General features: G+C 42.3%; 1 protein-coding gene across 2 annotated transcripts in view; it reads left to right on the top strand.

Annotated features, from left to right (window-relative positions):
• The window catches only part of IL7R (interleukin 7 receptor), a 776,271-nt gene that overhangs the window by 169,004 nt on the left and 582,353 nt on the right, over positions 1 to 24,914 (top strand). For both annotated transcript variants that reach the window (XM_044069973.1, XM_044069970.1), the window contains exon 2: positions 9,546 to 9,684. In XM_044069973.1, the coding sequence (XP_043925908.1) occupies positions 9,546 to 9,684 (139 nt within the window). The remainder of the gene's footprint in view (positions 1 to 9,545; positions 9,685 to 24,914) is intronic.

Here is a 24,914-nt window from a genome sequence, read left to right as displayed (position 1 = left end):
GAAGACCTGAATCTCATCCCAAATATCCTGTAATATGATCTGTCATGTGTGGGTTGCCACGTGACCTTCTGACAATGAGCGGGCATGGGCCATTCAGGCCCAAATAATTAATTCCCTTTATCTCTAATAAAGTCAACACCCATTGAAGCACAGTATTCTGTAGCTAATATATTCATAATTTTGTCTAGATGTGTAGTGTAGCAACCACAGGAATCCTTAGGGAACACAATAATAACACAATAATAAGCTCACTGGCCCTTTCGACATACCTTCTTACCAGAAGTTTAGGAGGCATAATCTCTCTAGCCCAGTAAAACAACTTCTATCTTTCCCATTTGTGATAAATACAAAAACGGGTAGTCTCTCCACGATGAAGATATGCAGCTGATTCAAATGTAATCCATAAAAATCTTTATTCACAAAGAAGGAGAAATGAGCGCTTTCGCGTAGAAACCTCTACGCTTCTTCAGATAAATAACCATGTAAAAGTAATGAGCTTATATACCCCAGAAGGCGGAAAAATTATACAATTAAGCATCTATTATTCAATCAAGCTTTAAACTAAATGAGATGTTACTACAAAGTTTAGATAAAAATCATGTTGCCATAGAGATTACTAAGGCAAAGCTAAATGAAAAAACAAAAAGCTACATTGTAAATAGATAAAAAGTTCTAGCCCTGAAACAAATAACATAGTTCACATATATCTACTTATTGTATAGGACATCTAATATACTGATAAATGACTCAACTAAAACAATAACAATTATAAGATAAAATCCATAGTGTATAAAAATGTATATATATATATATATATATATATATATATATATATATATATATATATACCAAAAACCTATGATGAAAAACAAGAAAATAAAAAAGAAATAAAACTGGCTGGAGAGCAATATTTACTGTCAAATAACCAGCTCAAAAAATGTATAATTATACTGATGTAAAAACCCAATAGCAGATACAGACAAAAATGGACAACCAACTAGAATGCTGATATCAAGGATACTTATAGCCTATATTAATCAACGGCCATGGTATAAATTTGGTGCAAACCTAAATATCATAATCTTCTATTCTCCAGGACCAGTTTTATGGAAATGAAGCTATTAAGACCTGGTGGTAAATGAGCCCCTAGCCTTAATATCCATTTTAATTCAGTGTTAGCTAATCGATTCATATTGTCACCACCCCTCTGACTTGGAGTGACCATTTGTAGAACTCTAAAGCAAAACCCATGGTTCGTATTAATCATGCTATGTTTAGCAAGAGCATTTAGTTCATTGCCTTTCCTGATATCATAAACATGATTGTAAATTCTATCTTTTAGCAACCTGGAAGTAAGACCAATATAAAATGCATTGCATAGAGTGCAGGTAGCTAAATATATTAGATTCTTAGATTCACAGGTAGCAAAGAAAGTGGGGGAGAAAACAAAATCCAGAGTAGGATGTTTATATATTTGAGTGGTGGTAATATATCTACATCTATTACAGTGACCACAGGAGTAGGTACCTACCCTCTTATTAATAGTGATTCGGGGACGATGCATATAAAACAGGTCCTTACAAAGAATCTGTTTTAAATTATCACTGCTTTTAAAAGTGAATCTCGGATTATTACCTACTAGTTCTCTGGTGGAAGAGTCCAAAATTAGGGCATTCCAATTTTTGATCACTACTTGTTTTAAAGATGATATGTCACTTGTATATTTAGTAGTGAAAGGTATATATTTGCTTGTATTATTAGTAAAATTATATATCGATCTCATTGCATAATCCTGTTTATTGATATTGCTAGGATATTTCTGTCTATCCTCTATGCCCAATATATTGAGCTTTATATTTCTTACTGACTTACTATTATAGCCCCTATCTATGAAGAGATGTTCCATGTTATCAGCCTCAATCATTAGGGTATTAAAATCTTTGCAAATTCTGGAGAGTCTTGTAAATTGACTCTTAACTATCCCTTTAAAAATATGTCTGGGATGCATGCTATCATAGCATAAAAGTGTGTTCTTCCAGATAGGTTTTCTATAAAGAGATGAAGTAATCAATCCAGTATTAGACAAAGTGAGAGATACGTCTAAAAAATTTATATTACTCTCAGAGACTTCCATGGTAAATTCTAAGAAGCTTGTAGTGGAATTCAAATAATTCACAAATTGTTCAAACTCAGATTTACTACCCTCCCATACAATCAAAATATCATCAACAAAACGTTTATATAGCTTGATCTTATCAAATTCTGAGGTATTAAATAGATGATTCTTTTCCCAATATAGTACTGCTAAATTAGCGTATGTGTTGGCACAGGGGGTGCCCATGGCAACCCCCCATTGTTGCAGATAATTTATGTTATGGAAGGTGAAAACATTATTATATAAAACTAGTTCAAGTAATTGGCAGGTTAATATCTCCTTATTATTATCAAAATCAGAATAACCCACCAATAACTCTCTAATGGCTTCCAGACCATAATTATTGGGAATGGATGTAAATAAATTCTTGACGTCCAGAGTAATAAGTAGATACTTATTATTAAGTGTATCAAGATGTAAATCAATGACAATGAGCGGGCATGGGCCATTCTGGCCCAAATAATTCATTCCCTTTATCTCTAATAAAGTCAACACCCATTGAAGCACAGTATTCTGTAGCTAATATATTCATAATTTTGTCTAGATGCGTAGTGTAGCAACCACGGGAATCCTTAGGGAACACAATAATAAGCTCACTGGCCCTTTCGACATACTTTCTTACCAGAAGTTTAGGAGGCATAATCTCTCTAGCCCAGTAAAACAACTTCTATCTTTCCCATTTGTCTGAGATATGGGTATACTGAACTCTCTTGTACTCTTGTCTCAGTACCTTCATCTTTAATCCCAGAATATTACAGTGGCAACTCCTTACTTGAAGTGATTCTCAGCCTGTTGAGATGAGTCTTGAGATCTGCCATCCTTGATTTTGCCAGCTTGTCCTTTTGAGAAGGAAGGGAATAAGCCCATCCCCAGCACCTATCCTTAAACCACAACCATCTAACCAGAGAGTCAATCCCACCCACTGTTATCTGAACCCATTATCACTGTAATCTGTAAGGATGGAAAGATTCTTTCTCCCCTTTAGGAGCAGGGGTTCAAACTTCCTGTGAGGTACCTCTTGCTATGCCTGACCTCTAGAGAGCATAAACAGAACCATGGAGTGACTGGACAAAGGTTCTCTAATGATAATAACTTCTTGTTCTATCCCCAGATGTTGCTTACTCACTAACTAAAACTCAGTATGACTGGTGACCTTAGCGCAGAATGCATAAACTTGGTTTGTTGGATGTAGAACTCACCAAGCATCTTCCAGTTGAAATTCCTACATAGTCCACTTTAGCATTCTATCCACTTTCAGAAGCCTGAACCTGCCAGCTAGAATCCTGTCACTGTATGGATCGATCACCACATCAAAATCCCCTCCCTATATAACAGATGCTGATTCTCATGTATAGAGGTGATAGCCTGACAAAACCTCTAAAGCAGGCTATCTTCATCCGGATTAGGACCATAAAAGACACAAATGTTAATAACTTCTATCAGCATTTGCACACTATCTATTAATCATCTGATCTGAGAATCCATGTACCGTTCTGATTGACCAGAGTAAAGAGTGGTGTGGTAGTATCATGATCACCCTCCTCCCAAACCTGACAATAGCAAAAAAATGATTTCCCCTTCCATTTCACAAACCATTGACTTTCCTGTGTACTCTTAAGTTTAGTTTCCTGAAGTAGAATTACATGCACCTGACCCTCATTTAACTCCTGCACTATCACTCTAGTTTTTATCACTGTTGATATCCCCTTAACATTTCAGGTAACACAAGAAACCTGTTGGTAACCAAATGTTGCTAAAAGATTCCCGGTGAAATGATAAATACCCTTGTCTTTCACATTATGCACTGCTACAAAACTGAGACACCTTTTATGAGTTTAGAGCAGTTAATCTATAAGAGTTCCCACCCAACCAAAGGCTGCATCACTCAGGAAGGTTCAATCTAACAGCCCACCTCCTCCCACACCAGGTATCCAACATTGCCTGTACACCCTTCAAACATTAAACCTAGAATTACCCAATGCCCATTTGCCCACAACCCCTAAAAATGCAGTTAAAGCAAAATAAACATACTGAAGATAGGCAAAGGAGTGTCATAAGATACCCATCAAAGTAAAACTCTACACCCCGCTAAAATACTATGCATGCAGTTCAAGTCCAGATAATAACAGATACTCTTCAAATATTCCCTTCTACAGGTGCACTTTGGAAATCCACCTTCACTGAACAGAAAGTCAGAAAAGGGAGCCTGTTGCAAATATCTTGATCTCCCAACCTCAGAACACTATAACACTGCTGAAATACAGAAAAAGTACTTTGTACCCCCATCACAAACAACAGCAACCAAAACTTACTTCTAATATAGCCAAGTGGGGGGGGGCAAAGAGCATAACACCTCACAAACCAGAACTTGTAGAGTTTAAATCATTATCATCAACCCACTTTTGCCCATTTGCTGCATAGAATCAGGGTGTCATGTCATGTCTCTATTTCTCTGTATTCAGTGCCACACTCCTGCCTTCTTTGATACTCATGATTGACTGTCATAAGTCTTCTCTAACACAATCCATCCACCTCTTTGCTGGACATCCCCATTTCCATCTGCCTTCTTTCTATCTGTCCCAAATCTTCTTCACCAGATTGTCTTCTGCTTTTCTGTATATGTGTCCAAATCACTGTAATCTGTTCTCTTTGACCTTTTTCTGCATTGTAGCTACTTTGGCTTCTGGTCATATGCTATCATTTCTTCATCTGTGCCACCGTGTGCATCCTACCACTCATCCCAGGCACTTCATCTAAATCATCTCTAGCTTCAACATCTCTGCTTTACTGTTCAGGTTTCTATATCACAGAAAAGTATGGGTCACACTACTGTTTTGTACACCTTGGTTTTCAACTTCTTTGGCATTCTTTTGTCATACATTACACCTGACACTCTGTGACAGTTGGCTGCAGCCCCTCTGATTCTAGCTTTGACCTCCTCATTCAGACTTCCCTTCTTCTCAACCACCCCTCCAAAATACTTGAACCTGTTCTATTTTCCTTTTTATCGTAACTCACAGCTTCTTCTGATTTTTCCCATTTACTGTCATTATCACTGTATTATCTGTACTCAGTTTCATCCCATGTGCAGTCCATTCCCTTATCCTTTGCAGAAGGTCTAGCTCAGAGTCTGCCTGTAATGCCACATTATCCACATGCAGCAACTTTGTTGATCTGTCCCCTTCAACCTGTTTGCTAATGTAGTCCATCACCAGAATGAATAGCAGTGGGCTCAGAGCTGAACCCTGATGCACACCCAGTCCTGCTGGGAATGCCCCTGTGAGACTGAACACTGTTTGTACTTGAGTAATTGGGTCCTTGTATAGAGCTTGCACTAATTCTACTAATGTTTCTTGGACTTTGAATGACCACAGGACTGCCCAAATCAGCCCAAGACATTGTAATATGCTTTTTTCAAGTCTAGGAATGCCCAGTTGGGCTCTTACTTAATTTCTAGCTTATTGTCAAGTATCTTTCTCACTGCAAACATTGGGTCAGTTGTGCTGCATCCTAATCAGAACTGCTTTTCTCTCATCTTATTTTCTACTACTTTGTGTATCCATTTATCAATCACTCTCTCCTGAACATTCAAGCAACATGACAGGAGTTTGATGCCTCTGTACTGCCCACAGTTGTGGATTCCCCTTTGTTGTTGAACATTGACACTAGTATGCTTATTTTCCAGTCATCTGCAATACGTCTTTCTCTCAAGTCTGCTATGAGTACTCTCAAGAGCTATTTCTCCCATATCTCACCCATCTTTATCATATCTGCTGTGACCTCATCTGAGCTGGCTGCTTTCCCTGACTTCATCTTCCTTAGTGCTGTTCTTACTTCTTCTAGTGTGGGCTTCTCTTCTTCTCTCATCATAGGCTCTGTCTGGGGCAGTACAGCTTCTGTGGGGTTTTCTTCATTCAGAGGCTGCTGGAAATACTCCTTCCATCTGCCTTTGATTTCCTGTGGGCTGTTGAGCAGGTTGTTGCTGGCATCCCTTATGAAGGGTGTCTGACTATCTTCTTTCTCTTTCTGTCTTTGCCTTATAACCTGACAGTTTCTTTGTGCCAGCTACTGAGTCACTTTCCAGAAGCAAGTAGAGTGTCATGATGACTTGTTCTTTGCTATTACAACTTCTTTCTTAGCTTGTTTGTTAGCCAGCCAGCTTTCCTTCCTAGCCTGGTCCATCTTTTCTATCTTCCACTTTATCCTGCACTCCTTTCATTTGATGACTTTCTGGATTTCTGCATCCCACTACCAGCTTTCCTTATGTACCTTATATCCATACCTGGATTGGCCGCATATTTGTTCTGTAGTCCTCACACATGCTGTTTTGAGGGGTTGCCATTCTTCTTTAACTCCACCTATTTCCACTCCTTCTTGAGGTACTAGACTCCTGAGTAATTCACTGAACTGTTGTGCTTTCTCTCCACTCCACTTCCAAGTCTTCACCCCAGTCTTTTTTGACCTTAGAGCCTCCTCTGATCACAGCTTGAACTGATTGTTGCAACCATTGGTTTATGCTGTAGGCCAACTGTTTCACTGTGGATGACGTTGCAATCATTGATTCTACCCCGTGCCCTTTTCTTACTATGAGTTGCATGTTGGCCAGTCTGGTATGTGATCTTGTGGCTGTCTCTGTTGCTGAACCATGTATTGGCTACTATGAAGCCATTTGATAAACAGAAGTCTAGAACGGCCTCTCCTTCTTGATTCCTGTTGCCCCACCTATGTGGACAGAGACATTCCTCATATACTGTTCAGTCTGTCCCAGAATGTGCATTCAGATCACCCATTATCAATGCTAATTCCCATTCTCCTGCTTTATCTAGTAGGTCCTGCAACTGTTGTCTGAATGCGCTCTTTTCCTCATTGTCACAACCCTGTTCTGGAGCATAAACTAGGATTAGTGTGGAGTCTGACTGCCATGAGTCTGTTACTAACTCTGATGACATCCTTCATTGTCTTCTGAAGCCTCTCCCTCACCACAATGCCCACACCATTTCTAGCCTGTCCTCTTCCTGAGTAGTAGACTCTGAATTCCAAGCCAAGGAGCTTTGCCCTTCCATCTTGTCTCCTGGATGCAGAAGATATCCAGCTTCCTCCTTATCATCATGTTGTACACTTTCAGGCTCTGTCCTGTCAGTGAACCTACATTGAGTGTAACAACTTTTAGGTCATGTTTGCTAAGTTGATTGTTTTTTATGTCCAGCTTACATTCAACAGAGCTAACCCGGGTAACCCAAGTTGGGCAGCTAGACACTGGATAGCCAGTAGATTATTGACCCAGGGCTGCTGCTGAGCTTTATGGCAGGTACACACTGGCACATAGGTGCACATACACCCCTCTCACTGTTAGCATGGGTCCCTGGCATAGATTGGAGTATGCTGGGTCCTCAACCCATTAAGACAAATACACAAGACCATTGGGCAACATTAGTCAACACAACCGAATCATGTAGAGCCATTTTTTTTACACTATCGATTGGTTAGCCCTGCCACAGTGTGCAGTCCATGATCCATGTTTTCCTATCTTGTGGATACTGTGCACTACAGTAGATACCTAAGGTTGTTGGTCTGTACAACTCTTCCCTTGATAGGGCACCATCTATATACTGTGCTGTTGTCCAGATTTCCATTCTTGGATGAGTTTGAGATGGAAGCAGTCAGCATGTTTTTCGGAGGTGGGAGGAACATGCAGTCACAGGGAGAACATGCAAACTCCAAACAGGCATTGGTTGGAAGTCAGGATTGAACCTTGCACCTTGTGCATGGGAGGCAACGACATTAACCATTATGCCATCTGTAGAGTTCAAAGACCTTGGATAACACCACTAGTCTTCATACCCTATAACCAGCCCAAGAGGTAAGAAAACCTAGAGGAATGGTCCCCTGATTCTCTCAAACCTTGCCTTCCAACTAAAACTCAAGTCAGGTTGTGGTTACCGAATTAAGTGTTGTCTCAAACTCTTCAACACAGATAGTTCATTCATGCCAGTAACTTTCCATAGACTCTAATTTATCTGTAGAGATTCCAGGGCTGGTAAACAAGCTGTCCTCTTTTGCAGTATATACACACACACACACACACACACACACACACACACACACACACACACACACACACAAAGTTTTGAGTTTGAACTAGGAAATCCCTGCCTTTTTTTTCCAACTGAATGCTTCACCATAGAGCACAATATCAGTTGATCCCAATTTTTGGAGCATGTGGATGGTACCATGACCTGTTGCACTGTCTCAGCATCCTTTGACAGGCTCTGAGAGGTCTGCCTTCTCAGAAGTAGGACTACTTCAGAAGAGGTGTAGAACTGAAATTGTTAACCATTCTTTAAAGCACAAAGCATTGCAGCAAACAGTACATTAAAGAAATATCCCAGATCTCCGCAGGAGTACAAGTAAGGTATCAGCGCCTTCCTTCTTGCATAAAGAGAAGTACTGAAGTCAGGAATGATCCTAACTTGAACACCTGCCAGAAGAACTGGTGCATTCTTTTCCCTTGTCTTTCACAATGCAGCCTTGTCATATTGATTGTAGTCAAGACACTTAATTATGAAATGTTGTGGCAGTTTAGCATTTTTATTTGAGTTGATTCTACGGGGTCTTTCATTCACCACATCTACTACCTAAGAGTGTTCCAAACTCCTCCTTCATAAAAGCAGTGGGGTTGCTCTGCATCACCTGCTCCAGCAGTTCAGTAATGTGCAGGTTACTACAACAGGCTCAGTTTTCCAAGTCTTCTGCCTTAGTTTCCAGTCCCTGCAAGCTCAGCTGGAAATCCTGAATATAGTCTGAGTGGGTTGCTATGATGGGTCATTGTTCTGGCAGCTGCGTCTGTTGCTGTACTAAAGAAAGACTTGCTGTACTCTGCATATAGCTGTCATGACTCATTGTGGTAGCCTTAAAACACAGACTACCTATAGTCATTGACTGAAGCAGCTGAGCAAGAGATTCCAATGGAGCTTGGATGGCCTTCAGCTCATTTATTACAGATCCCCCATCAGATGCAATTATGCAAAGTACCAAACAACTCCCTTTATATCGAGTAAAAGCCAACAAGACTGAATCAGGGCTCTTACTTCACACAACCAGTTACTGCGTACTGTACTAACAACCCCACTAACCAAAGCAGTTTTTAGAGCCAAGATAACCTCTGGGTTATTTCAATATTCGATTCCCAGTGCCAATGAGTTTTGCTGCAATCACTCTTTCACCATGCATTGTACAATTTTGGAAAAAGTTCATGCCACAGATTTATTTAAACATGTTATAGTTGCTGTGTTAATGTATTCAATTAAAAAAACAACTAGAATCAGAATAGCTAGTCTTATGATGTGTAGCATTAAAAGTCTGTTTAATAACAGGAATGTTCTGCTTTCAGATCCTACTGATGATGAAGAATTTGACTGTGAATCCTTACACTGTTTTTCTCAGCTAGGAGAAAATGGATTGATGCCAAATCATACTCTGTCATGCCAAATGTCTGAAAACATATCCACAAACCAGAAGCTTTTTTTGTGGTATGAATCTCTTGTTTACTGCTTGGCACTTTTTTCTTGTAGAGTACCATGTTCGTATAGAATGTGGATTTCCTTTGGTAAAATGTTTTGACTTAAGTGGATTTACTGTATATTGAACTAAACAGTTTTATGTGAGTATCTTTCTATAAAATGAGTGGAAAAAAATCCAGAATGAGAAGTGAAGGCACTCTAAAAGTCTTGGGTGATTACTATCACATAAATGTGGATATGTCCTTTGTTTGTACAAAAGATTTCACCTAACCACAAGAACAGTATTTCTATGAACTCACTGAGCTAAAAAAAAAGAAGACTTATTTCATAACAATTTTCGTCCATATGTGCACATGCCCTAATTTTATTTCCTAGAACATTTTGATGTCCACAGGCCTAGTAACAGAAAAATAATTTGACTTACGCCATGGTAAATTACCTCACAGCAACAGTTTCAACTAACGGTCTCATGAACTTATAAAGATTGTATCCCAAAAATATATATGATTTATCAATAGTTTCTAAGAAGAATGTAAAAAAAATAATTTATACTTTTGTTTTTATCATGTTTACAACAGTGGCAATATAAAAATAATTCTTTCTGTGGCTAGCTATGCTGCTGTTAAAAAAATCAATGATTTAAGTTATGCTTATTGACACCAGTCCAGTGAATGTCTGCAATACAGATGTTTTAAATTGATGTGTTTTATACTTTGGTCATGAAATTGTTAATGCCTATATAGTCAAAGCTTATTTGTGACAGAAAGTTTTTTTTAATCAAAATCATTTTTGAGAATTTGTATGGTAGCTATACAGGTATTTATTATTTGATTATTTGTATGATTTATTTTTTTTTTGTTTTTTGTTTTTGAAATGACAATAAAAGGGTAGTTCTTATATACATATATATATATATATATATATATATATATATATATATATATATATATATATATATATATATATATATATATATATATATATATATATATATATATTAGCTGCACAGCTGTAATATTAACTTGCTGTTATCAGAATAGCAACTACTACTATAGAAAGCTCATTGGTACAAATTGGTCAGTCAGTTCAAATTGTGTCCTATATGGAACAACACATTTCACACACATTTATTAGAGTCTGTTTGTTATAGAAAATACAGACATGCTAGGAAGAATACTGCAAAAGGTACTTTCTATGAGGAAAGTAACAAACGAGATTATGGGAGACTTTGAGCAAGATTATGATGTTAGATTATTAAGGGAAACTGAAAAGACAAGTGAGTTCTGAATATAAAATGACGATGCTACTTTAGAATATTTATGAGAATGTAGCTATAGTTCAAAAAATGAGAGGAAAGATGATGGGCAGGATTCACGAAGGCTTGCATGGAGTGTAAGAGACGTGCAACACTCCATGCAAGCCATGCGAACCAGGAACAGCCCTAAACTCCGTGTAAGAGACCAGCTAAAACGTCTCTTACACGGACTGGGTGTGGACATGCTAAATACCGCACTTGCAGCCGAAAGGTATGCAAATGCGGTATATTAGCGATCCACGAAGCAGAAACCAGTCCGTGTAAGAGACGTTTTAGCTGCAGAAATGTACTCAGTTGACAACTGAGTACGTTTCTGCAAATTCCACAACGGAGCCATGTCAGCTCCAAAAAAGGGTGCATATGTCTCAGGCAGCATGCCAATGGCCAAATATGTGGCCATTGGCAAGATAACCCGATGCAAAAATATTAAAAATATATATATTTTTTTTCGGCGATCGCCAATGTTTAAACCCAGCGCAGCCCCGCGCAAACGGGCTGCGCTGTATAAACCCATAAAAAAGAAGGTTATAAACCCACAAATGTGGGTTTCATGCAATACATGGAACGACAATGCAGGGACCAGCAGACCAAAAACAACATGGCCACTGTGTAGTGGTTGCTAAGGGGGGAAGCTGAGTCTAAGACATGTAACTAAGCATTAGTAGGCAATCTCATGTAAATGAGGGTTAGGATACTGAATCTCACAGTCACATAGCAAATGAGTACAGTCTGAGTAGTGTAAGAGATACATAAGGGGGAGGAATAGAGTAGGAGATAGGTGACATCACAGGGGGATGGTAGAAAGAAATGCAGTTCATTGGAGGTCAGTGTAACATGACAGATGACAGACACAGATCATGGAAAGAGGTGTGCCACTAGTTAAGTCAGGGAAAGTCAAGAAATGGAAGGTGTACACTGTTACTTACACCAAAGTTTCTTGCTGGGCGTGCATCGCAGTGAGCGCCATGAAGCGCGAGTAGGGCAGTGTGCGCGCGTGTAAGGCAGACTGAGCATGTGGGAGCGTGTTGGGAGATTTTAACACTGTTTGCGCTGGTGTGTGCGTGTGTAGGGCAGGCTGAGCATGTTGGAGGCTGTTGGCAGACATGTAACAGTGTTTGCATGGGTGTGCGCGCGTTTTAACACGAATAAATAGATTCTAAACCGTGTAAGCATGTGTGCGCGCATGTAAGGCACTGTGAGCGTGTTTCTGATGGTATGCACGTTGCTCCCCCCTTGAGGAAACAGAAAGGAAAAAGGAAGCAACAGAATTAATAGGAAGCTAGCAGGGATAACTGCTGAAGCTAGCAGGTGAAAACAATTAGAAGCAAGCAATTACACAGGCAGAATAGTAGCCCAGCCCAGCACTTAAAACTCTGCAAACAGTAGTGCAGGATGTTTCTCTTAAGAGACACTGCAAGACAGGAGTAAGCTAATAGAAGTGAAAACTGAAAAAGCTTCACTCAGAGCAGAAATGTTAGGGGCTGCCATAGCTGTCATAATGAGACATAGGCGACTTGCTGAGGGTGGTGACAATGCAGATGGTGCCAGACAATCCACAGTGAGGAGACGGAGAAGAGTGTACAGGCCCAGGGTCACCTACCATGGGTTACATGAGCTGGAGATAGTAGAGCGCTATAGAGTAGACAGAGAGCTCCAGCAGCAAATTGTTGAGCTGTGCAGGCCATGCCTCACACACAGAACCAACAGAGGGTAACCCATCCCAGTGGAAACCAAGGTATGTGTTGGCCAAAGAATACTAGCAACAGGTACCTTCCAGAGACCAACTGACGATATGATGGGGATATCACAGGCATCAGCCTCCAGGGTACTGCAGCAGTTCCTGGATGCCATGTCAGCACATGTCGGTGATCATGTATATTTCCCCAATGCCAGTGAGGTTTTGGCCAGCAATATGCGTCTCTTCCAGCAAATAGCGGAATACCCTGAGGTAGTGGGTGCAATAGACTGCATGCACATACGCATCAAAGCACCAGCCGGTGAGTGGGGTAGGGCCTACATTAACCGCAAGGGCTTCCTCTCCATCAACTGCCAGGTCGTGTGTGATGCCCAGGGCATAATAATGAATGTGTGTGCTGGCTGCCCTGGGAGTTACCACGATTCCCACACCTGGCATTTGACACAGCTGTACCAGACATTTGCCAATGGGGACATCCCACACGGACACCTAGGGGGGGATGCAGGTTATGCACTGGAGCCGTGGCTGATGACACCCATCAGAAACGCACACACACCTGAACAGGAATGCCATAATGAGGCACACGCACAAACACGTAATGTAATAGAGCATGTGTTTGGGTTGCTCAAGTCACGGTTCTGGTGTCTGTTCACATCTGGTGGAGCCTTGCAGTACACACCAACTACATGTACCCAAATTGTCATGGTATGTGCTATGCTACATAATATGATCTTGTGAAAACAGCTGCAGCAGGACCAGCATAGGGCTGGGCCAAACAGCCCCCCACCATTGCCAAGGCCATCACAGGCAGAGCGTGACTCGGAGGAGGAACAACCTGAGCCTGCCCCAGTAGGCAGAAGGAGGTGTGCCCAGTATGCCCTGGCCTTGGCAAAGAGGCAACGCATAGCACATACACTGGCTCAGTAGGAACCCTGGGAATGATACCCCCTCTGACTCACTCAAATAATAACATGGATGTCTAAAATGACATGACCTGCTCACAAACATGTACAGGGAAGTGTAATATGCGCATCCGACAGAGGCAGCCCTGCAGCACCACCTGAGGCATGAATGCCATGTGTTAAGTAATGTAACACCATGTACTATATGCACACCTGAGGACCCTGACTAACATCCACCCTCACCAAGCATGAAGCCACAAAATGACGATGGGATGATCAAGTGCAATAACTGGCTGAAGTAATGCAGTTAGTCAAAGGGGAGCCAATGTGTTTCAGGCTGGGAAGACATGCGGAGCATGACATGATGCACCACCTGCTAGGGGTGGCGTGCACCTATCATGCCATGCCCCATGGATACTGGCAAAGGCTGTCAGTACCCACAGCATGCCCTGAATAGGTAAGTCTCAAAACACAAACCCACCTTCATAGGTTCCACAAGGGATAGGAACCTAGATGTAATGCTACCCAATGCCAGAAGTCTAAACAGCAAGATGTGTGCAGTGTAAACACACACAGTATGAAGAATGTAGATACCAGTCCTGTAATAGAGAGCTGGGTCAAGGCTCACATCAGCACCCTAACACTACCAGGTCACACCTCATACTGTGCTGTACAGCCGCAAAACATGGAACAAGCTACAAAAGGAGGGTGACTAGCAATAAATGTCAAGGATAACCACACCCCCATGTTGGTACCACAACAAGAAGCAGCATGGATTAGCCATGGTCAAATACCAATGGCTAAAACTGCCTCCCAGTATATAGCCTGCTGCAGACTACTGTCCTAATACCAGGAACTGCACCTGGCCTATGTTGTAATACATGAATATATCAAGCCCCCCAAACCACATTATATTGCTTGACTGAAAATACCCAGACATACACCGGGAGCATTATACTAGCACCAACACAGTAGGAGAAAAGTTCCCAGAATCCATAAACCTAAATGCCCAGGAACAATGTACCACTCCCACAAGAGGGGTAAGCATACTGGATGTGATAATCAGCAACATGTGTACTGGATGGCAAGATGAGAAGTGTACCCCTCACCGGTAAGACCAGACCATAGAGTAATCACACTGGATATACACATGCTGACCCAAGTCCCTGGCCAGAATACCACAGTGAAAAACATGTGTAAAGCATAGGTTGCAGCCCTCCAAACTGATGTTGAATCCACAAAAGGCCCTGTGCAAGTGCAGAATATGGGACACACCACAGAACATGTTATACAGGCATTCCATGAACACAGCCAGGAATGCTTGGAGTATGCAATCACAAATAACAACAACATACAATGCCATACACGCAGGCATCTGGCATGCTGGACTCCAGCCATTACCAAACCATGCAAGAGAATGAGGAAGCTACCACATGATAGATCAAACATAAAAAGGGAAGTAATCACTGACCAGTAGTATGGCAATAACATATGTCGTGACACACTAACCCACGCACGTTCAAGCTTGCACGGCCCAACAGCAGAACAGGAACAAACAAGAGCCAGCAACAGGTTCCCAAATGCTTTAATGAGGTAAAATAGTGTCAAAGACACATACACTCTCCATAACCTCAAACTAGTTTCGGTGTAGTACCTTCTTCAGTGAGGATAACAGCCATAATGATTACATAAGACATGCTCCTTATATATACATGAACAATTAATCAACTGATAACCAAATGGTTACCCATTAATTACAAAATCAGATTTAAAGACATGCTACACAATGAAACCTAACTAATAAGTAGGAATTCTTAAATGCACAAACAGTGCATAAATAATACAATTTAGACAACAATATAAATGTAAAGCCCAGATGTGGTGTTGAATAACTAACAAATATATATATATATTATTAATATATATATAAAAATACATATGTAAAGATACATTACAAATGGTCATTCAAACCTGGAGAAAAAAGAGCTCCCAGGTGAATAATCCAGTATTTCTCTTTCATACTTAGGACACTCTGCCAACCTGTCTGGTTGGACCTATTGCCCTGTACTTTATCAATGGCACAAAATATAAATTTAGCAGATGGATGCTTAACAGTATGTTGATATAATGCATTACTAATTTTGTGAGTCCGAATTTCACTACGATGTTCTACAATTCTAGTTCGGAGGGACCTTGAGGTTTTACCCACATAAAAAGCTTGACACTGACATATAGCTAAATAAATCACCCAGCATGTTGAACAATTGGCAAATATACGTATATCAAATATCTTACTAGTATTGGCACTAGAAAATTCCTTAGTTTTATTGATACTTAAACAGGAAGTGCAATGACCACACGGGAAAGTCCCCAACAGCTCATCACCGGAAAGGGTAAGTTGTCTATATGTTGCACCTCCACTGTCCTTATGTTTATAATAAGAGAATAACGTGCCCAAGGTTTTGCCCCTCCTGTAAGAAATAGAGCATTCGTCAGTCAATATATGACGAAGATGTTCATTAGCCAAAAGTATATTCCAATTGTTATTCAACACATTTCTGATCAATTGATGATTTTTCCCAAATGTGGTAATAAATCTAATAGTGTCACCTTTGTCAGTACCCCTACTCTGATATTTTAAAAGATCTGATCTAGACTGCTGATCTGTCCACAACCTGGCACTGGATATGTCTCTCATAGAATAACCTCTATCAAGAAATCTATAATTTAAATCCTGGATGGCATCTTCATGATCCTGAGGAGATGAATTAATACGTTTAACACGTAAATATTGTGATTTAGGGATGTTGCGGATGGTGTGGCGTGGGTGCATACTAGAAGAATGAAGAAGAGTATTAAATTGTGGATACTTCCTATATATTTTAGTGCTTAGGGTATTGTCCTCATTCCGATATACCGTGACATCCAAAAAGTCAATGGTACACTTATGATATGTTATAGAGAATTCAATACCCCAAACATTGCTGTTCAAATGTTCCACAAATTCCATCAAATAGTCAACATCCGCACGCCACACCATCCAACAATCATCCAAATAACGTCTCCAAATATCCATCTCCTCTAAGTAAATGTTGTGCAAAGGATCATATATGAGACATTCCTCCAGGTATGCCATAAAGAGGTCAGCATATATGGGGGCAAAGGAAGCCCCCATAGCTGTACCTCTAAGTTGCCAATAGCAATCACCCTGGAAGAAAAAAACATTTTTATTCAAAACATGCTCTGACAAACATACCAGTAGCGTGTTAAATCCAGGTGGGTATAGATCAGATCTTTGAAGCCAATAGTCTAACGCCTGTAGGCCAGCCCAATGAGGGATACTCGTATAAAGGGATTTCACGTCTAAAGTACACATTATCCAATCTGGATCTAGTTGTGTATCAACCACAATGTTAAGAAACTCAGTTGTATCTTGTATACGAGCTCTGACCATAGGCAATAGTGGCTTCAAATATGATGTTAGAAAAACCGATATAGGTTCTGTAAGGGATCCATGACCGGACACAATAGGGTGTAAGCATACTGGATGTGATAATCAGCAACATGTGTACTGGATGGCAAGATGAGAAGTGTACCCCTCACCGGTAAGACCAGACCATAGAGTAATCACACTGGATATACACATGCTGACCCAAGTCCCTGGCCAGAATACCACAGTGAAAAACATGTGTAAAGCATAGGTTGCAGCCCTCCAAACTGATGTTGAATCCACAAAAGGCCCTGTGCAAGTGCAGAATATGGGACACACCACAGAACATGTTATACAGGCATTCCATGAACACAGCCAGGAATGCTTGGAGTATGCAATCACAAATAACAACAACATACAATGCCATACACGCAGGCATCTGGCATGCTGGACTCCAGCCATTACCAAACCATGCAAGAGAATGAGGAAGCTACCACATGATAGATCAAACATAAAAAGGGAAGTAATCACTGACCAGTAGTATGGCAATAACATATGTCCACACATACAATCCACTAAGTCCAGCCACAACAAGTAGAATCTGTGAATCCAGAGGCAATGTGACACCAGTCCCAAGTACACAGACAACCACAACACCCCCCAATAAATACAAATATATGTGATAGATGCAACCATGTATCCAAACCAGAGGTTGAGCTCCACCAACTCAGTACTGTCAAAACTAGTCAGGAGGAGAAGGTAACCACATACACCACAAACCCAGTCCCACATAGACCTACCACAACTGTAAACCAAACACATAAACACAGATAAATATTCCCGGAGGCCTTAATTACAAACACACCACACCAACAGAAGCCTCCAAAGCAGATCACAAGCAACCACAACCTTCAAACATAGCACATGCAACGAATAGTACGCAAAGCTGGTGTGCCAAACAGTCACAGGCCAGAATGAGAAACAACATGCCTGATACAGTTGTAATAGGTGTCTGTATAGGCAGACACACTGCTGTCCACTCACCAGACTGAACAAGGGAAAGGGTAGAGTAAGCTGCCTGTAGGCTGCCACAAAATGCCACATAACACAAGTACGCAGGTCACCCCAAAGCAAGCAGAAATATGATGCACTCAATGTCCATGCTGGTGTGAATTACCTGAGATGTACCTCCCTGGTCAACATGAAAAGAGACATGGATGATCCCTCTGAGTATGTACCCCAGGCCGGTATGACACTGGCTGTGTGCAGCATCCAACCCTCACCAAGAATGATGCCGCAGTACAAACACAGAATGCTCATGTTTAACAGCTGGCACAGTTACAGCTGTCAGTCCAAGAGGGTCTAATGTCTGTCTGCTTGAGATGTCAAGCATGATAAACCATGCTGCTGTTCCAGTGATGGCTTGCACCTGTTACCCTTGTGCATCTGGATACTGAATAAGGCCTTTGTCGCCTCCATAGAGCCGTATGTAGGCAAGGCCAAAAAGACTACCCACCACCCTAGAAAACATAAGTGGTAGGAAACATAAGGGTAATGCTGACCAATGCCAGATGTGTAAACTGCAATATACATGCCCCTGAGGCACTTCCCATTATGAACATCGATGTCTGTGCAGTGACAGAAGCCTGCTGCAAGCCTAGTGATAGCACAACAGCACTACTAGGTTATACCACATATCATGTGTTATGGCCCCAACACCTGCACCAAAACATCAAAGGAGGGGGAGTATCCATATGCAGCACAGACACCCATATGGCCAGGTAACTGACAATGCACAAAGCAGCGGAGACCACCCATGTGCTCCTAAGTGTAGTCCAAACTGCTGTACAGTCTGTAGCATGCGACAGACCACACTCTCACACACAACAACTACACCCAGACATCCTGAAGACACTGGACTGAATGTCCCACCAAATACCAGACAAGGTACACACAAATTACCACATAGGTGGCAAACCATTATGTATGCAAGGAGTTATCAGGGACCTAGGGACACAGGTCGACAGTAATCTGTCATGTGACACTCACAATGCCAATGTGGCTAGGAAGATTGTCGATATTGGACACCGTATCATGAAAGGATTCACATCTACATCAACAGAGGTCACTGTGCCGCTGTACTGTTCCCTTATCAGACCCATAATCTAGTACAATGACTCATATGGGATGTGACACCTACAGCAGTTCGGAAGACCTCATAGTTACCCCACCAACAGGATAAAGGGTGTGAAATATATGTCATATGTTGCCTGGCTGTAGACACCCCAGCTGAATGCAGTCACAGACTGCCTACACAGAGGCATTGTATGGCTGTTGTACAGGGCCATGTCCAACACAGGAGTAATGGACATGCTCCACCACAGGAAATCAAAGCCATTGGAACTGTGAGAGTGACAGATGTCACCCTCAACACATAATGAAATAAGATGTGCTGGAGGAACAGATTCATAACCCAGAGGCTCCCCACACCCAGAAACAGGATCCCAATCCATGTTAGGCAGAGCCCCTCACTGACACCCCTCAACAGGACATGTATACTGGGGGTCCTCACTGTGTCACGACCAGACAGAGGCACAGTGAAGAAATTCATAAATGGCCATAATAGAACATAGCAAGGAGTGGCGAAAGACACACACACTCTGGCTAGGCTTACTAATGGCCTAGGGTGTATAGCCTAGTATGAACCCATGAACCTATGAAGATACAAAACGTACAGGACACTAAGGATAATCACAAGGCTTACCCAACTGATGGTAGGAACCATGTTGGGCATCCACAGATATGCTCCGAATCACACAGATATTACAAACAACATACCAAACACACACACATATTGCTAACATACAACCTGTCAGGTGCAGTGCAAACCCCCCCCGCAGAGTGCAAAATACCTATCCCAGCAGACTGATGGTCCCCTGACATTGCAGATGCTGAGGTAACAGCCATCATCTGCAAAGCAAAACACACAGCAGCAAAGGTATGTGATGGTGTCCTGGGCTGAGGCCAACATGGACTCCAAGAATAATGGAATGCCAAATCACACTACTGCCCAATGTCAGCCTTACCACAGGATATGTACCCAAAGAGCAGTGTACAACAACAGTGGTCCATCACAACAAAGGTGTTGCCTGAATGGATACTGCAGACTACCACCCCAGGATCCTGACAAGCTTATTCTGCACAGCTATGGAAAGGATCAGTATGTACCGCAGACAGAAGGCTATTGTGGACCTACTGATACTGGACCCTACACAGTGTGGCTGTCGTAACTGCAGATCTTGCCCCTAAACATGTTTGACCCATTTGAAGCAGTCATTAAGGTCATTGATGAGGGCAATGTGGTCCACACAGCGTAGCTGGACCGTGCACATGCTTCTAGACAATACCGTACGAGTTCAGTATGGATATGCTCACCAGCTTAAATATATACCCCTATGTCAGTAGAGGGGTTGCAAACCAGACCAAGGACAGAACTGACATGGTCAGACATGCCGCATCCATGTCAGACTACAAAGCAGATATGAGTGGCATCCCACAAGGCCTGGTCTTGCCCCCCCCGTTCTGTATATATGTCCCATAGGTATAGGCCAACATGGAAGGACTGTGACTGAACATGTATGCAGAGGAGTACAAACAGCCCACCAAATCCGACCCCCAGCTGACACAAGCAACCCACAAAAGGGCCACCTACAAACAGACAACTGGAGCCATAGCCATGTCAGCAAGCTAATTGCAGAACTGTGTATAGACAACCACCATGGATATACAGTAAGTGCCCACAAATTACCACACAGGTGTTAACCCATGACGTACCTAACATGTAATGTGAGACCTGGGTACAAAAGGTGATAGATATCCTGCACTGGACAAACATGTGGCTGTAGTGTTCGCAGAAACATATACTATATACCCACCCAAACATTAAGGTTGGCAGATGTAGATAAGGCGAACTCACTGTGGCTCTGCAGTCATCCTCCATCAGCGTCACAATTGACTACAATAGCCCCTGTGGGATATACTGCAGCAGACACCTCCATCAACTGTAAAGTCCACAACAGTACCCCACCAGGAGTAGCAAAGAGCATGAACAGATGCCATGTGTTGCCTGAGTAAACAAACTGCAGCCCCACACACCTCCATACTGCCCAGCTACAGGCAAGCTGTGCCTGATGTATGAAGCCATGTCCAACCTGGAATCAATGAACATGCTGCACCTTGTACAATCTGAATGGCAGTGAGCTATGCACATGAGAGACCTGAGTCCCAGCACTGACATACATAGGACAAGCTGTACAGAATGATCCATAACACAGAAGGCACCCCCACTCTTCAGTAAACTCCTGGTGCAGGCCAGCCAGAGTGTCACATATCGACACCCCTCAAGAGGAATCCTGATGAGTGGATGGGAGATGGTAGGCTAACCCTGGGTATCACTGTTATGTCAGAGGTAGACGGAGGCACAGTATACTAACCGTGACATATGTCATGGCAAACTCCAGTTACAATGTGTGTCGAAGGACAAACACACCCTGTGACTAGCATCAGAAATGGACTAGGGAACATCGCTAGTGTTTGCCAATGGGCACCCATGTTGTGGAATACACTAGCAATGTTGGACGAGCCTGGTGTAGGTAGTCCATATCTGAACATAATGCAACATGGTCATATGTGCACAACTGGCCCCTACACAGTCTGTTGTGCTCACTATGAAGATGTCAAGCAGTCATAGGACTAAAGCCCAGGATACTGTCCACCACAGTGAAAGTACGGAACCAGTACACTATACGGTACTACAGTGTTAGGTCATTATGAAAGTATGTTGAGAACTGTCTGTAAAGTATCCCATGCAATCCCTGCAGGCACAGTATAATCCCTGTTGTGGCAGACACAAAGCAGTTGGCCAGTTAGTACACAACATGACACCCAACACACAACCATAAACGTGAGATATTGTTGAAGTTCACACACACCCAAATATGTGGTGGACTTCAGAGTGCAACATATGGAAAGTTCACACTGGGCATGCTCGCACACTTGATAAATGAGGCATATGTCAGACAACATGCCATGGAAAGGCTGAACTGGGCATGCTCACACACTTGGCCATATCTCCGTTTAGCAGTTGGCCACACATATCTGGTATTTATACGTGTCAGTCCAGGAACCAGCCACAACACAGCAATCTGCCCAGTGCACACAGTAAATGACTACAGAGACATAAGTGATATAGTGGATCGCCGTGATATGCAAACATCTTCCACAGATACACAAGTTGGTCATAGGAACAGGGAATGCTATGGCAATAAAGACCTGCAAACAGTAGAACAGCACAACAAATATTGTGCATCCGACAATTGAACATATGGGTGTAGAAGTCAATACTAGGCTTGTTGCCCTAGGGAATGACAGCTCAGCCAGAGTGTGCTTGGCATCTGCATCCCCAGGACAGTAGGCTACTGTGCCACTGTAAAGTAGGTCACAGAAGGCAACATGTGAGGCTAGTGAGCTGTGCCTCTGTCAAGCAGGGGCAGCGTGGAGGTCCCAGGGATTGAATGTGCTAAGCCACAGCCATGTTGTCGGTGTGTGCTGGGAGAGGGTTGCTGAGGATCTCTGATAGTAGGTGTCCGTCAATAACAGACTGAGGGGAGCCCTATCTGCATTCTCTGGATGATTCCACTGTCAACACTGTGTTGTAATGATTATGTGTGAATGAAGTACCATGCCAGAACTGTTCACAGATGTCCTCCCTCTGTGGGCTACAGCTCTGCAATGTATTAGCTCACTCTGTCTGTTGTAATGGCATATATGGCTGGTGTACAGCTGACAGGTGTCTTGTTGTGGAGCAGTCATGGGTATATGTGGGATAGCATGATCAATGCAAACCATACACATGCTTATAGAATGCAATTTTCAAGGATTATGCTGAGTGGCCAGTATAGTCCCCCAGCATGGGTTCTCTGAAGTTGTCCACCCCAGTCTTCACAAGTGTAGAGTCTGCTTGTGCTAAATACAGTTTGTGTGCAGTGACAACCTTGCCTGGGGGTGGAGATGGGATATGGATGTCCAGGAAAAGGTGGGTATGGTCAGATATCAACAATGGTGGTCTACCTCTGGTGTGGAACAGTGAGTACCCACGTTGCAGATGGACAGGTGCAATATGTATTCCCCATGTGGCTGTGGTGTGTGGTTCTGCCATAGCACATGGACCCACAAATTGTAGTGGCTGTAGGGTAAAGTGGTAGAGGCCTGAGTAGTTCTCACACACAATATGCCTGTACCTGATGTTAACAACTGGAATGGTGTATGTGAACACCTGCATATCCCAGCAGTGTTCCCAGGGAAGCTAAGTGTGTGTCCTGGATGTGGGTGTGGTGTTCTGGACTGGTTGTGTTGTGTGTTACAGGTCCTGTGGTCACAAAGCATGGTATAGAACATAACCTGCCAGTGCAATGTGCATATCTGACCCTGACGTAGGTGGCTGCAAATGCATATATATGCTATCCCCCACCTGACAGGTAGTACTACATGTACATACCTCTGTAGAAATAAAGATGTCAGCACCCTATAAATACTGCAGGTGCAGAACAGATGACCAATAATTCGGATAGTGCGCTCTGCTAATGCATCCGTCTCGAGTGTCATAACAAGAGGTAGGTAGGGGTTTGAATCCTGTAAATGCTCAGTGTGTGTGGAGGGGCTTAGTGTGTGTTCAAGACTGTATGAAAGAAACGTCCCTTTTGCCAACTAGGAGAACACACTACAGGATGCACATTCCCCTTTCTAAACACTGATGATGTCAGCAGCCTATAAGTACAGCAGGAGAAGGGCAACCTCCCAGTAATGCGAATAGCGCACTCTACTAATGCGTCCATCTCAAGTGTCAGAACATAGTTATGTAGGGGTTTGAATCCTGCAAATGCTCAGTGTGTGTGTGTGTGTGTGTGAAGAGGGCTAGTGTGTGTGCAAGTCTGTATGAAAGAAATATCCCTTTCGGCAACTAGGAGAACACACGACAGGATGCACATTCCCCTCTCTAAACACTGATGATGTCAGCACCCAATAAGTACAGCAGGAGAAGAGAACACTCCCAGTAATTCGAATAGTGCACTCTGCTAATGCGTCTCTCCCGAGTGTCATAATATAATTAGGTAGGAGTTTGAAACCTGTAAATGGCATGTGTGTGTGTTTGGATGTGGGGACTCTGTGTGTGTGCATTTCTGTATGAAAAACATGTGCTTTTTTGAAATCAGGAGATCACACTACATGATGCACATTACCCTTTCCAAACAGTGATGATAACAGCACCCTATACATACAGCTGGAGAAGAGACATCTGCCAATACTCAGAATAGCGCAACCTGCTACAGCCACTCAAGTACCATAACATATTTAGGTAGGGGTTTGAAACCTGCAAGTGTGTGTGTGTTTGGATGTGGGGAGTTTGTGTGTGTGCATTTCCGTATGAAAAACATGTTAGTTTTGGCAATCAGGAGATCACACTACCTCATGCACATTACCCTTTCAAAATACTGATGATGTCAGCACCCTATAAGTACAGCCAGAGAAGAGGAACTATCTAGTAATCCGAATAGTGCGCTTTGCTAATGCATTTCTCTCACATGTCATGACTTAGTTAGGTAGGGGTATGAATCTTGCAAGTGTGTGTGTGTGGGTGGGTGGGGGGGTAGTAGGGTGTGTGTAAATGCAAGTGTGAGAAAACAGATCCTTTTGGCAAATACTACAATACATCAGATGCTGCATATTCCCCCAGTAAACACAGGGGATGTCACCACACTATCAGCAGAGTCAAATAGGGCTAGTTGGCCAGTAATGCCAATAGTGCGCTCTGCTACTGTGTCTATTACCATTGTCAGA

The sequence above is a fragment of the Protopterus annectens genome, chromosome 1.part0 (genome assembly GCF_019279795.1).
Source record: "Protopterus annectens isolate FY-2018-M chromosome 1.part0, PAN1.0, whole genome shotgun sequence".
In the NCBI taxonomy this organism is placed as follows: Eukaryota; Metazoa; Chordata; order Ceratodontiformes; family Protopteridae; genus Protopterus; species Protopterus annectens.
The sequence above is the reverse complement of the archived record's forward strand: the minus strand, read 5'-3'. Positions and strand labels throughout refer to the sequence as shown.